This window comes from Erigeron canadensis, chromosome 2 (genome assembly GCF_010389155.1).
Source record: "Erigeron canadensis isolate Cc75 chromosome 2, C_canadensis_v1, whole genome shotgun sequence".
NCBI classification, from domain to species: Eukaryota; Viridiplantae; Streptophyta; class Magnoliopsida; order Asterales; family Asteraceae; genus Erigeron; species Erigeron canadensis.
In genome coordinates this window covers 43,309,229-43,323,541 of record NC_057762.1, presented here as the reverse complement: position 1 = coordinate 43,323,541, position 14,313 = coordinate 43,309,229, and the positions used below count along the sequence as shown (strand labels likewise).

Here is a 14,313-nt window from a genome sequence, read left to right as displayed (position 1 = left end):
TTCTATTAGAATAATGTGGAAGGATTAAAACCTAATTGTAACATTATAATTTATCAAAAACGATAGCCTACTGAATGTTTAAAAGGCATATATTTTTTTACTAGTACTAATATCCGTACGATGTACGGTATTTATATACATTGTATTATAAAGAAATTCGAATATGTCTCATACATGATTCGTGAATATAAAATAAATTCAGGTTAAAGTAAATCGATGATCGAGGCTAAATTATAATACACAATAATGATAAATATAATATATGTTTAGTTATAGTTTTGGATTTATTTTAAGTTTTAGAATCACATCAAATCGAAACTTGTAAGTATATTGGATAACGTCAAATAGCCTTGTGATTTCGGATCGTAAACTCAAACTTTTGAAATCTTCGTGTTAATAACTTATTATAAGTGATATAAGTAATAGGAATTGAAGAATTGAGAAAGAAAAAAGACAATTTATTAATGAGAAACGATCAATCAAATAATAATGTCTTTTGTATTAATAAGTCAAGAGTTAGAGTTTAATTCTAAGTCTAATGAGGAAATTGAATCTATATACGATTAAAAAAAACTAATTTACCAAAAAAAAAAATTAAAAGGACATATGTCGATCAAGAATTACGCCACGTGTCGTTTCAAGAACATCTCAATCATGTTTTAGTTTATTGGTAGATTATCATTACGGAGTATATTCTTTTTATATTGCAATCTCAGAGAAAACTTGATTCTTTCCAATAACATGTTCTCAGAGGTACCGATTCATCTATCGAGTATACATAACTTGAGTAAGTAAGTAACTAAGTAACTGCTCAGTGTCGCCTTCTGCGGGTTTTGAGCCCCAATACCTCGACGGTATATAGGGGAGGTTAATATGTAGGCAAACCTTACCTCTACCTAAGTAGAGAGGCTGCTTCCAGTTTCTACCTAAATGGTAGAAAAGGCCTTCCAACCTTTGCATGGGATGAGGATCGAATCCATGACCTCTGTCTCCAGAGCAAGGGTGTTTACCACTGATCCAACCATGCTACTTTATACATAACTTGAGTGTCCATATCAATTGTATTTTACCATAAAATGAGCGCACAATGATAATATTTACCCTATTTTAACGTTTAATCATCAATGCCCTTATTCATTTGCATGTATAAGCACTGCACCCGGCCATTTTAACTTGATGTATTCAGGGCCGGCCCAAGTGTGTAGGATTCAGTCCCCTTACACACTCACTTACGGTTTATATGAATGTAACTTGCTAAGAGAAAAATATAAAAAAGACTTTTACTTGCTGAAAAGTGGGTTACATGTACTGCCTACTACTAGTGCTATTTATAAAGAAACAAACAAACATAAAACAAACAAGTACATGGGTAAACTGTCAGGTCCACGTTCTACTCCATGATGTTCCAATGAACCCGGTCAACCTTGGACCATTTCTCCCAGCACATGTCTCAGCTTCTTGTCATATCTCGCAATGCCATTCGTCCATTCCCCAGTCCTAACAATATGACTAGAAATAACTTACTAAATACTAACAATATTAAACATACTAAACTTAATTTACTAACTTAATTAAACATGCTACTGATTAAACCCACTTAAATCAAGATTAACCCAACAAAGTGTATATTGGGGTCAAGCATGGGTTTGAGGCCACCAAAAACAAAAAGGACCCCAAATTTATACCCTCCTTTGTATACATTAAAAAAGAATACTCCGCCTAAATTAAAAAAATATATAGACAGAAGTTAGAAGACGCAGCCTCCCTCGAAGTCTTCATCCTCCATGAAAATTGAAAAGTGTGCGATTTTTCTCTGAAACTATGATGGCAATGGAGTCTTATGGTTATGGTGAAATCGAGGGGTTATTTACTGATGTTTCCATTCTCCAAAATTGGGTATAACATTGGGTAAGTTTATTCACTGTGTTTGCATTTTCCAAAAATCATTAACTGATATTTTGTAAGTATGTATATATATATATATATATATCAAGATGTGTATGTGATTCTACTAATTTAATGTTCTGATTCTGCTCATTCCAATGGATCTCACTAGAAATTGAACTTTGGACTTTTGTTCAAAAGCTTGGAGATGCTGTATTTATACCTGTTGGTTGCCCCCATCAGTTTAGAAATTGAAGGTATGTGACTTCTAGTTTCTATACCCCTTATTTATTGCGTATGAAGTTATTTAGGGCCAATGCTTGATGTTCTGGGAATAACTTGCATTTCTTTAAGCTACATGCTTGCTAATTGATGTCATGATAGTTATTGTTTTTGACTTTAATTAGTTGGATGGTTTCAAGTTATTTAGTTCTGCCTTGATTAGTTTCTTGTTGGTCATACGGTTAAGTTGCTACAAACAATAAGTTGGTGCTTATTTAGGTACGGGAATAAGTTAGTTTATCATACAGGTTTGTCAACTTATTTTGTTGGGTTGTAGCACAGCAGCAGCTCAGTGGCCAGCAACAGTGCATTTTTTTATGTTTACTTTACTTTATATGTTGATAAATTAGGCCTCAAAATTAATCTCGTTTAAGGCCACCAAAAAAATTAATCTCGTTTAAGGCCACCAAAAAGCTTGAGCCGGCACTGGATGTATTGCATCTGGATCGACCAAAAGGTCTAAAACCATTAATTTCATGTGTTCAATAAATGAGAAATTTGATACTTAGGTTATACATACGCCTAATGTGTACATGTTGTCACATGCATGTGTACGCAAGCACATGCTAAACATCTAATAATAATAATAATAATAATAATAATATCAATTAAAATTAAAATTCAAATAATCGGCCATATATTATACTCGTAATTAAGACAGGAGAAAAAAGCTATAAATTACGGAAAAGCAAATGTATTTCTTTTGTTACTACATTATTCTTTTTAGTGAATTTATATATCGAAAAAAGAAGAATAAAGTTGAGGGGTATTGATTCCGAAGCCGTACCCATCCCTCCCGTGCATCTTAAAAACATGGATTGTAATTTATTCCATCTTCCTTCTTTTGTTATTGATTTCTACTTAACATATGGTATTTCATGAAATTATTTTATGTATTTTTGGCGTGTTTGAAGCTAGTAGCTGTCACCGACGACGTGATCAAAGCCAATGAATATTGCCTTAGTCGTAAAATAAACAGCATAGAAGTTAATTTTGCAAATAGGTGACCACTTGGTATAATTTCATAACAAATAACAAGAAGAGAGAGATCTAGCTAGCATCGAACTTGACTTTAATTTGTAGATTGACAAAGTATTTAGGATTGTAATCATGCTTTTGGCTCATGTCTTAAACAACTCAATGCCTTTAGGGGTGTTTGTGATTGAGTTTTGAGCTGATTATCTGATTATTGCGTTTATATAAAGCAAATAATCGAAAAATGTGTTTGGCAAAATAAGTGATTATCTGCGTTCAATTAGAGAGAAAACGCAGTTTTGAAAAAGCATGTAGAGACATGCTTTTTCAAAACGCAATTTTTAAACGCATAATCTATTCTATAAACGCAAACACAAACATCCCCATTCATAAAAGAATACTCTAATTCGTTTTATCAACAACTAAAAAAAAAAAAAGAGTTTACTTACGTTGCATATTCTTATATGCATTAAAAAAATAAATAAATAAATAAAAAAGTACAAGTATTTCCCTTTATTATTAAGGAATTTGTTATAGGTTGTGTACGATTTACATTTTGTGTCTATACAATCTTTTATTATATTAAAATACAATGTCTCTAATAATTTATCGACCAATCACAACTCTTGATTTTTTAGAGTTGACTTTTGTTTTCAGTTTTGATTTTAATTTACACCTTTTTTGTTTTTCATCATAAATTTATACTTTGTACCCAATAATTTTAATATATTAAATAAATAATATTAGCTAATATATATCCAATAGAATAATAGCTGATATTTATCTAATAAAATAATAACTAACACATATCCAATTGAATAAAAACTAATATGTATCTAATAGTATGTTCTATCATATAAACATAAAATTAATTAATTAAAAATAAATAAAATTTGATGTAAATATATAACAACTTCAATTAACATATTTTTAAAAAAATATTTCAATATGAAACTCAAAGTGTTGATATATAGATCAATATTTTATGTGACATCCGTCACCAAAATCATTATTTTATAATAGTCTCTAACTTGTATTAGAAATCATAATCCTATTAGAACTCTTGATAGATTATATACTATTGTATCCTAATTATATTCAAACTCCAAAACACTTATCTCCATAATAAATATAAAGTGAATATCTTAAAAAAAAAAAAAAAAATTAAACCACAATTGTTCTTTTTCTTCTGCCGTCAAACACAAACCACAACACCATCACAAAAATCTAATTTTTTTTAACACTCATCAATTGTCAAGCAATCATCCTAGAGATCTCTTGGATTTTGGTAAGCTAATACAATTTAATTATGTATTTTTAAAAGATCTTTTATATAAAAAAAAATCTATGGTAAAATTCTTATAAACTATATCTATTTTATTGTGTAAAGGTATCGTAAGGAATGATCATCAATCTTGAGGTAAATTACTTATCTTTTCTTTTTATATATATAACTATATTTTTTGTTATTTATTAATCTTTATTTATAAGTAACCAATTTGATAAATATATATTATGGCATATTTATAATAATGAATGAAACGGTTTTTTCTTTTTTAGGGTTAAGTCAAAAGCTTGAAATATAAATCATATTAATGTTAAAAGTTTAAATATTTAATGTAGCATAATAATTAATGTAATTAAAGAAATCCAATTATGAAGGCATGGAAATCATAATAACAGATGTAAATAGGTGTTGGAAAGACTTGAAAGTTTATCTATAAATATTTAGTTGTAATAGTCTTTATAATAGTAAGTTGAATTATTTCAGAATCTGGACAGATCCGGTTTGTTAACTTTGAAAGGTTGTATCTTGGTCATGGAAGATGGTTAAGTCACGATTTTGGTGTCTAAAATTAATTTCAGGAAGTCTACTTTCTGGTGGAAGTGGTTTCGTGTCAAAATATGAAGTTTAAGGTTGTCAAACGAATTTTATAACAAAACTGCGCAAAGCTGAGTTTTCCGAATAGATTTAGGTCGACTTCAAATAGTCATATCTTGGTCGATTTTATGAACTGGAAAATTATTCTTTTCCAGAAACATTTTTAAGATGTTAAGAGTGTACAGTAAAAATTTGGATTTTTTTTTAAGCTTCGAAGGCCCTTAACTTTTATAAAACTTTTCTGCGCGCAAACAGTGAATTTATTAACTAGTCTGTAGTTATCGAATTTTTAAAAATAGTTCAAGTACAAAATAAATTTCTGTAAAAATTCATTTAAGTATCTAACAGATAAAAGTTACTGTGGTAAAAATTTAAGGACTTGGTTAGTTCGGGTGATCCAGAATAAAAATTGATAAAGTTACCGAAAATTCCAGTGAATATGAGTTTGTAGAATTTAATCATAAATCATCAAGACAAATACTCTATATTAAGTTATATGACTTGTAACTTAATAAAATATGACAAATCATTTTATGAATACTTTGAGTGTAGCCATATGTGTATTTCATCAAATACGGGTTACAATGGATGGTTCTTGACCATGTCCATAATTGTAACTTGTTCATATATATGTTGTGTAGATTCTAGCGACCTTGTTGGACTTTGCATAACTACTTGCTTGTTGAGGTGAGTTTCGTGGCCCCTTTATTTTATTTCTTTGGGGGAAAATGATGCTCAAAACACTTTTCATTTATTTACTAGTTGTGCCAAAACTTGTTTGTTTTCATGGACAAATACGTGTAATTATGAAATGTGTATGTGAGCTTGCTTGTATTGATTTCTTTGATGCAATAGATGTCTTTTGATATCTATTGAAGACTATTGGAAAACTATCGACCAACTTTATACTCCAGCTGGTAGTTGTTGGTATTTAAAGCATGATTGAGTTGTTGGCAGGAGTGATGGGGATTGTGTTGTTGGATAACTATGATGGCATTGATCAGTATTTAGTATGCTACTACATGTTTATATTTACACTATTGTCCAAACTTGATATATCATGCACAACAAACTCATTTGTATTCCTTTAAACCTACGAACTCACCAACGTTATGTTGACATTTTCGAGCATTCATTTTCAGGTAATAACAATGCTTAAGGAGAGTGAGCTTGTGGACTTTAGGAAGACCAATAAAGAGATCCTTCATGGACTCCTAGATTGCATTTGAAACATTGAACACTGTTTGCAATTGTTACTTCTTTGCTATTTGAGGCGTGTTGCCTAGACTTTCCGCTTGTGGAAATTACTTCTATTTGGATTTCATTTAGTATTTACTCTATTATAAACTCAATGTGCTATGCCATAACTTTTTGTCATATCCTACGATTCCGCCTAAAGTGGGGTGTGACATTTTATTACTTAAAATATTATATTATGTTTTAAACTATAATAAATTAATATATAATATTGATAACGTCGTAAGCCCCGTGTATTAGACACGGGTCTAAAGACAGTTAAACTAATGACTTATTGACCAATCACATCGCTCAATTTTGTCAAATTAATTCCTGCTTATGTCATCGTAATCCCAATAATCATTATTAATATTTGTATAAAAAAGTGTCACTAATTAAAAAGGTGTCACTAATTTACACTTTTTTGTTTTTCATCAATAATTTATACTTTTTAGCCCTAAATACTTAATTTATACTTTTTACAGGATTTAGCCCCATCAACTTGAGAAGATTTTTTAAATTTTTCATCATTTAATTAACTAAATTATTTATTAACCAATCACAACTCTCAATTTCCTCTAATTTTTAACTTTGATTTTTCTTGACTTTTATTGTAAAAATAAATATAATTGCATGACTAATTCTGTACCTAAAGATATATGTTAAATTTTTTAAAAACAATCAAAATTTTAAAGCAATAAATTTCAACTACACTTTTATCCGTATGTGTAAATATTGAATTAGAGTTACATAATTATAATACAATAATTATAATACAATAATTACAATTCAACTTACAGATAAATACTAAGCTATTTTAAAGTATTAGAAATTTACAGTAATATTTTATAAACAAAATACAAAGTCCTAACTTCAAACTAATATGAATTTCATTTAAGATTCATGCTCTACCTAAATAAAAAAAAGTATAATTTTTTCACTTTATATGTATTAATTTTTTGTATTAATAATGTTCACAGTTAATTGTTATTGTTATCAAAGTGTATAACATTAATAATATCGCTAGTCTCGTGTACAGTGTTGGACACGAGTCTAAAATCTAGTATACATATAACATAAGTAAAAGTTTTTAGAAAGATTGACTCGGGCAACACAAATAAAAACACAAGAAGACAAGACCAAACCGGCCTGGAATCGAAAACTTGGTCGCAAGGACAAAAAGCCTATAAAATCAACCCAAAGCATTTTGTTTTAGTATTTTGGACTTTTTGTTGCTAACGATGGAATATTCACTTATTCGGGAAAATCCGAAAATAATGAGTATATAGTTGGGCTGAACCAAGTTGCGCTGGATCTGATGAGCCTGGGCCTGCTCGCTTTGGGTAAAAATTTTCAGCTAGGCACAAATAAAAAAAAGAAGAAAAATCATCCTTTTAAGCCACATACAACACTCTAGATATCGAAATCGCTTAAATTGGAGTTGTATTAAAAAGAAAATAATGATAATATATTGTATAAATATTTAAAGCATCGTTTTTAGTAAGAACTAGTTTTTTGTCCCTGGGCGTTGCCTCGGGAGACATTGCGTAACATGTAAACATGTGGGAAATTATATAAAATGAAATTTTTGTGGCAAAAGTTAAAAGGTGAAAAGTGATGTGATAAAAAGTAAAGAAAAATGAAATGTTGGTGGCTGAAGTTGAAAAAATAAAAGTATAAAAATTAAATACAACAAAACTTTGTGTGAAAAGTAGAAGAAATAAAAGTGACGTGGCAAAAAGTAGAATGACGAAAAATTCGTAAATTTATGTGATAAAAAGTAAAGAGAATGAAACTTTCGTGACAAAAGTTAGAAAAACAAATGTATAAAAAGTAAATGGGGAAATAACACAAATATTTCGTGCAAGAAATAGAAGAAATAAAAGTTATGTGACAAAAAGTAAAAGTTTAAAAGTTTCTGTGATAAAAAGTAAAAAGAATGAATTTTCGTGACAGAAATTAGAAAAACAAAAGTTTAAAAACTAAATAAAACAAAGCTTTCGTGCCAAAAATAAAAAAATAAATTTATGTGACAAAAAGTTAAAAGTTAAAAGTTTCCATCATAAAAAGTAAAAAAAATGAAACTTTCGTGGCAATAGTTAGAAAAACATATGTTTAAAAACTAAATAAAAGCAAACTTTTGTGCTAAAAGTAAAAGAAATTAAAGTTATGTGACAAAAGTTAAAACGTTAAAGTTATGTGGCAAATATTAAGAAACCTAAAGTTAAAAGGTTAAAGTTAGCTGACAGGGACCATTGTTGTAACAACTTTAACGACATTTAACGACAGGGACTATAATTGATGAAAAAATTAGCAGCCGTTAGTTGATGAGGAGCATTGCTGCAACAAATTTAACGATGGGGACTAAAAGTGTTGAAAATGTATGACGCACGCAAACCAATTAATGCTTTTTCGTATATATAATAATATCACTACACTTGCAAAAGAAAAAAAAAATCTTCCACCCCAATTTATCATAATTAAGTACGAGTATTTGTTTGGGTCCATAAAGAATCCCAAAAAATCGAGTCCAACTTCAGTTATAAGTAGGGATGAGCATAAAGCCCGGAAACCCGAAAACCGGCCTAAGACCGACCGAACCCGGACCTACCCGACCCGAACCAGATGCCAAACGGTCCGGTCCTCGGTTCCTAGTTTAAGGTAAATTCGGTTCTCGGGTCGGTTTGGTCCAAACCCGGTAAAAACCCGGAGACCGAAAAAAACCCATAAATAACACTAATATGTATGTTGTGGGGGTATTGGGTTAGGCTTTTCTCGTTTTTATACTGATATTTATTAAGGATTCGACAAATCTTATTTATAAAAATTAAACTAATAAGTTTTGGTTTTAGTTTTGGAAAACTAGACGTTTCCCTCTACCTCTCGATCTGATCATACACACGCACTGAATATTTAAATACTACTTAATATTCAGATTAAAAAAAAAAAAACCTACAACAATCATATTATTGTAATTTAGAAATGTAATTTTATTGTTCTCGTTCTTCTGTTTCTTTTAGTTACATAATGTAACTTACATTCTGCTTTGTAATTTTGTATTTTGTTGATGCGTATTATGTTTCTTGTTTATGTTGATATATGTCACATACATATAGGTGGGATGAAACCCAACTTTTATAGCCCAACAAAGTTCATGTCAAAAAACGGGCCTAATCGGGTAGAACCGAGACTGGACCGATAATTTTCGGGTTAGACCGAACCGAACGGTTCCTAGTTTGTGCATTTTTCGAGTTTCGGGTTTTGCCGGTCCGGTCCAGTTCGGTCCGGGACCATGCTCATCCCTAATTATAAGACAAGTGTATTCCGAGTTTAGGTCCTTTGGAAGTCAAAAGGTCCACACATGACACCAAAACATAAAACCACTCAAGATCATAATATTATTACATTAGATTAAGAAAAGGCACCAAAACATCATCAAATCACAAGAAGGTTACACCAAGATCAGTTTTGTCAATTAACAACCCCACTAAACTATTCCACAACCAACAACAACAACAACAGATTAACTAGATTTCTTAGGAGAAATCAGATCAGCAAGTTTGCTCTTCATCTTTCCATTAGGTGAAGACGACTTATTGTAATGTAAACTACTGCTTGCTCCTGATGATGATTGTCCAATATTAGGGTAGTATTTCTTGATCACTTTTTCTCTTACAAATTTATTGTAAATGAAAGCAGCTCCCCTGAACTGTGGCAGCACCAGCCACGCTACTGCTATCAGCTTCACATCATACCATATTGGTATCCTATATACCCCCCAATAAACAATATAAATCCATAAGAAAATGAGTTTACAGTTTTAACTAATAATAATAATAATAATAATATATACCATTCGAGAAGTGGCTGAAGAAGCATTTCCATGAGGGTTAAAAATGAATATAAGATCCAGTAAGATAGCCACTGTTGATCATCTTCTTTTGATGAACTCTCGATAGCCACAACAGAGGCATATAGCGGATACAATAACATTGTCATCGGTCTACAAAACCCACAAAATATAATTAAAAATAATAATAATATCAACATATATATATATATTTAAAAAAATAAATTAGTCCGTATAGTATATAGCTGATTTTCTGTCCCCGCAACAACAGGTCAACAGTCAAGTCATACTTGCTGCACATCCTCGTAACAAAATCTGTCTCATATATGAAAATAATAATAAATAATAATTGTAATTTAATTAAAGAAAGGTTACCCGGCTAATTGATGGAGACCAGACATCAAAGTCCAGAAACGATTCATTTTTTTTTCCTATTCGACAGAGATTTGAAGAACAAAAAAAGTGGGTTCTGGGGGGTTTGTCCCTTTTGTTGTGTGAGTATATAGGTGAGAAATGAAATGAAGGTTGGAGAGTGGTTGGAAACAAGGATATAAATAGAAAGATGGGATGGTTACACGTGGCGATAGATGAAGATGGTTATAGGATTCAGGTGTAGGTGATTTGGATCTCGAGACGTGTAGGTTATCCAACGGTTCAGGTGGGTTGTATTTTATTTATGCTGATGGAGGATATAATGGTCGACTTCGAGGATGCTGGTCCTTTTCTTCTCTTTTCTTAAAGTCGGACGTCGACACAAATATTAAACAAACACACAATCTATCTTTTACGATTACACGCTTATCTTTCTTTTGATTTAATTTCATAAACAAAATGTTAAATAGATATTAAATTAGGTTGTTAGACAAATTTATATAAGTCTTGTTATATATATATATTTTAAAGAAACACTAAATTTAAATTTAGACACTACAACAAATATGTCATTTCTTTACACTTGTTTTTTCATACTTTTAAAAAATGTAGAAATTTTTGTCAATTTGATTACATTTAAAAGTATGTATAAATAATTTACATTTAAAAGTGTGAAAAATTTTTAAAAATCACAATAACTACACACTTATACATGTGGGGAAAAAAAGTTCACGATTTTAAGTGTGTAAAAATATATCAATTGTTCACACTTTTAAATGTGAATATATTTGACAATTATTCACACTTTTAGGTGTTAACATTTTGTTTACGCAATTATAAGTGTGAACAAATTATAACTTTTAAAATTTATTCACACTTTTAAATGTGAAATTTTTTCTATGCATTTTCATATGTGATTAAATTCATAAAATTTTTCACACTTTTTATAACCAAATGTGAACAAATGAATTTTTTTTGTAGTGAGGTCTGTGTCAAATAGACGGATTATTTCTGACATATTAAATATCAATTAATTAAATTAATATAGGTAATCTAAAAAAAGTTGTGAAAGAATAAATCATTGAATTCAATATAAACAATGTAATTATAATTATGAAAGACTAAACCTGTAGATTCAAAAATAGATAACATAATACTGAAACAATTACGAAAACGTTTAAGTTGTTCATCTATCAATATCGTATCATAGCTTCGTTGTTGTAAAAGTTTTCTTAATAATACAATTAAATAAACTTCTTGTAAATTTTGTTGTGTATTTGTTTTTCATAAAAGTTTTGGATTATATAGTTGTTATTTGTTATATATATATATATATATATATTTGTTTTTATATAAAGTCATTGACAATTTGATAAGTTTTAATTATAGTTGAATGAAGACTAATTGTAAACAAAGTTGGTTTTTTTATATTAAAAGGAATATTTTTATTATTTTAAATAAATTATTATTTTAAGAAAAATGTTTAAAAGTGTAAAATGGTGATAAAAAGCCAAAAAGTATAAATTAATTTAGTCATGTGATGATTAAATTAATTTTGAGAAATTTTGAGATTTGTGATTAGTCAATTGATGTTTGGTATATTTCCTTTAAATATTGATTAAGATTTACTCAGATAATTTATCGACGAATCACAACTCTTATTTTCCTCAATTTCATTTTCTTTTAAAATGTGAATTTCACTAGAAATTTCATGATTTATTTTTTATTAATAAGGTTCACCCCTATTAATCGTGTGCCATTGGGCAGACTATTTGGGGGGTTTTCCATTATTGGGTAATTTAAAAGGGCAATTCTACTTCGAGAGAGCTCTCTAACACGTCCCCGATTCATATAACGTATATTAGACCTTCGATTGTCGAATCACGAAACGGAGTTTCAAACGAAATCTTCCAAATAATATCATATTTTTTTAAGTTTGTATATAGGCTTCCAACCAATTTCGTGTAAAATATATTTTATATTGAATATGGAATTAGTAATAATAATAATAATAATAATAATAATAATAATAATAATAATAACAACTAAAAAAAAGTAGATAAATTTATAGACTAAAAATTCGAAAGGTTATACGGAGTGAAGTCGTTGACAACGAAATAGTGTAATATAGATATGCGCCATTAAATTATTATTCATTTGACAAAACCTAATGCCACATCGTTATAACAATTAAACATATAAGAAATTTGGAATATGGCTTTAAAGCGTTTTAGTGGTGACAGGTAGTGGTAAAAACGGGATTAAAGGTCTCGTAGCAATCACAACTAGAGTTGCAAGAAGCGATTAACTGATTTTGGTTATTAATTTTAATAATTGGTAATGGTTATTTTTTGAAACATTAATAATTAGTTACGGTTAACTTGTGCCGGTTAATAACCGGTTTCTAAGTTTTAAAACTGGAATCTATGTAAGCGATTTTGGATTAATAATAACTCGCTAACCGATACTGGTCAACCTATTCGGGTTTTTTTTTACTTCCCATTATAATATTGAGAAAGTAGTGAACAATTAGGAAAAACAATCATTTTCGAAAAGTCTGAGCGACGAACCCATATTCCAAATAAACTCATATTCCATATAAACATCATTTTCTAAATACAAAACAAAATCCATCATTCCAAATTTCAAAAACAACCAAAAATTGATGTTGGATCTGATAAAGAAACATTAATCTATATATAGTATAGAACTATAGATATATTGAAATTTAATGGTGCGATCTTTCCGGTTATATATATCAGTGTATGTATAATATGATTGATATATATATATATAATATGTGATTAACCGGTTAATAATCGGTTTTTGTTTTTTAAAAAAGTAATCGGTATCGGTTTCTGGTAACCTATAATCAGTTTTTCCTAATCCGGTTACTAACCGGTTTCGGTTACCGGTTACAAATCGGGTCGGTTCGGTTAATCGGTTTTTTCTTGCACCTCTAATCACAACCCAAAATAAATAAACACAATAAAGAAATATGAATATAAGAATTTTCGTGCAACAACAACAACAGGACCCAATCCCTGCACGGGGTATGGGGGAGGTAAGTTGTAGACAGTCTTACCTCTACACAAAGGTAGAAAGACTGCTTCCACAGGGACCTCCGGCCACAAAGGATTGCAAGACGTAAAATGAGAAATGTTTAGAAAATCATACCTGTCTGCGGAGAATCTGAAAAGAATAAATACCTATCTGCTGGGTCTGACTACTATGCGAGTCGAAAGAGTATCAACCATGCATCCTACAGATATCTTAGAAACATGTTTGATAATAAAAAAATAAATACAAATACTAAAGCAACCATATTGGGCATATTAACATAAAAGTAGCAAACTAATAAGTAACTCGAACAAGTAGTGGAAACAACCAAGACACACATACATATAAATAAGAAATGACAAAACCTGAAAGGAGCCTGATTGGGCCAATGCAATAACGACTTCTAAACAACCTATGAAGAAAAGAAAAGAACTTAGGCCACCTACCTATACTAATCCTAGTCCTCCCGCCGGCTCTCCAAACCATTAAACTAGTCCTAGGCACCTAGTCCTCTAGATAAACTCTCATTGATCATGTCCTCCGACAGACATTTTGGGGGAACAAACACAAGAGTAACCTCCCCCCTCGGTTTAGGCCTCTCGAGACTCAAGGCCAAAAACCCCTACGAAAGGTCACAGAGAACCAAAGTCTAAATAAAAAGTCTACTTAATCTAAAACTCATATGCCTTCCTCACATTCCACTACCTCTACCTGGAAGCACCTCTAACGCATTCGGAAATCCGTACTTCCACCTCCATCTACCTACCACTCT

The 14,313-nt window shown here is 30.2% G+C and overlaps 1 protein-coding gene and 1 long non-coding RNA gene across 2 annotated transcripts; one reads left to right on the top strand and one right to left on the bottom strand.

Moving 5' to 3' along the window:
* Positions 1-1,708: 1,708 nt before the first annotated feature.
* Positions 1,709-6,207, top strand: LOC122586353. The gene is made up of 3 exons (XR_006321962.1): positions 1,709-1,908; positions 2,057-2,141; positions 6,166-6,207. It is a non-coding gene; the product is annotated as an uncharacterized LOC122586353 (long non-coding RNA).
* A 3,427-nt stretch (positions 6,208-9,634) lies between these two features.
* LOC122589358 (HVA22-like protein e) lies at positions 9,635-10,641 on the bottom strand. The gene is made up of 3 exons (XM_043761646.1): positions 10,485-10,641; positions 10,113-10,262; positions 9,635-10,026 (listed from the first exon to the last, which is right to left on the bottom strand). Exons 1-3 carry the CDS (start codon positions 10,529-10,531, stop codon positions 9,783-9,785), a joined length of 441 nt encoding a protein of 146 aa, XP_043617581.1. The 5' UTR covers positions 10,532-10,641; the 3' UTR covers positions 9,635-9,782.
* Between the last annotated feature and the right edge of the window lie 3,672 nt (positions 10,642-14,313).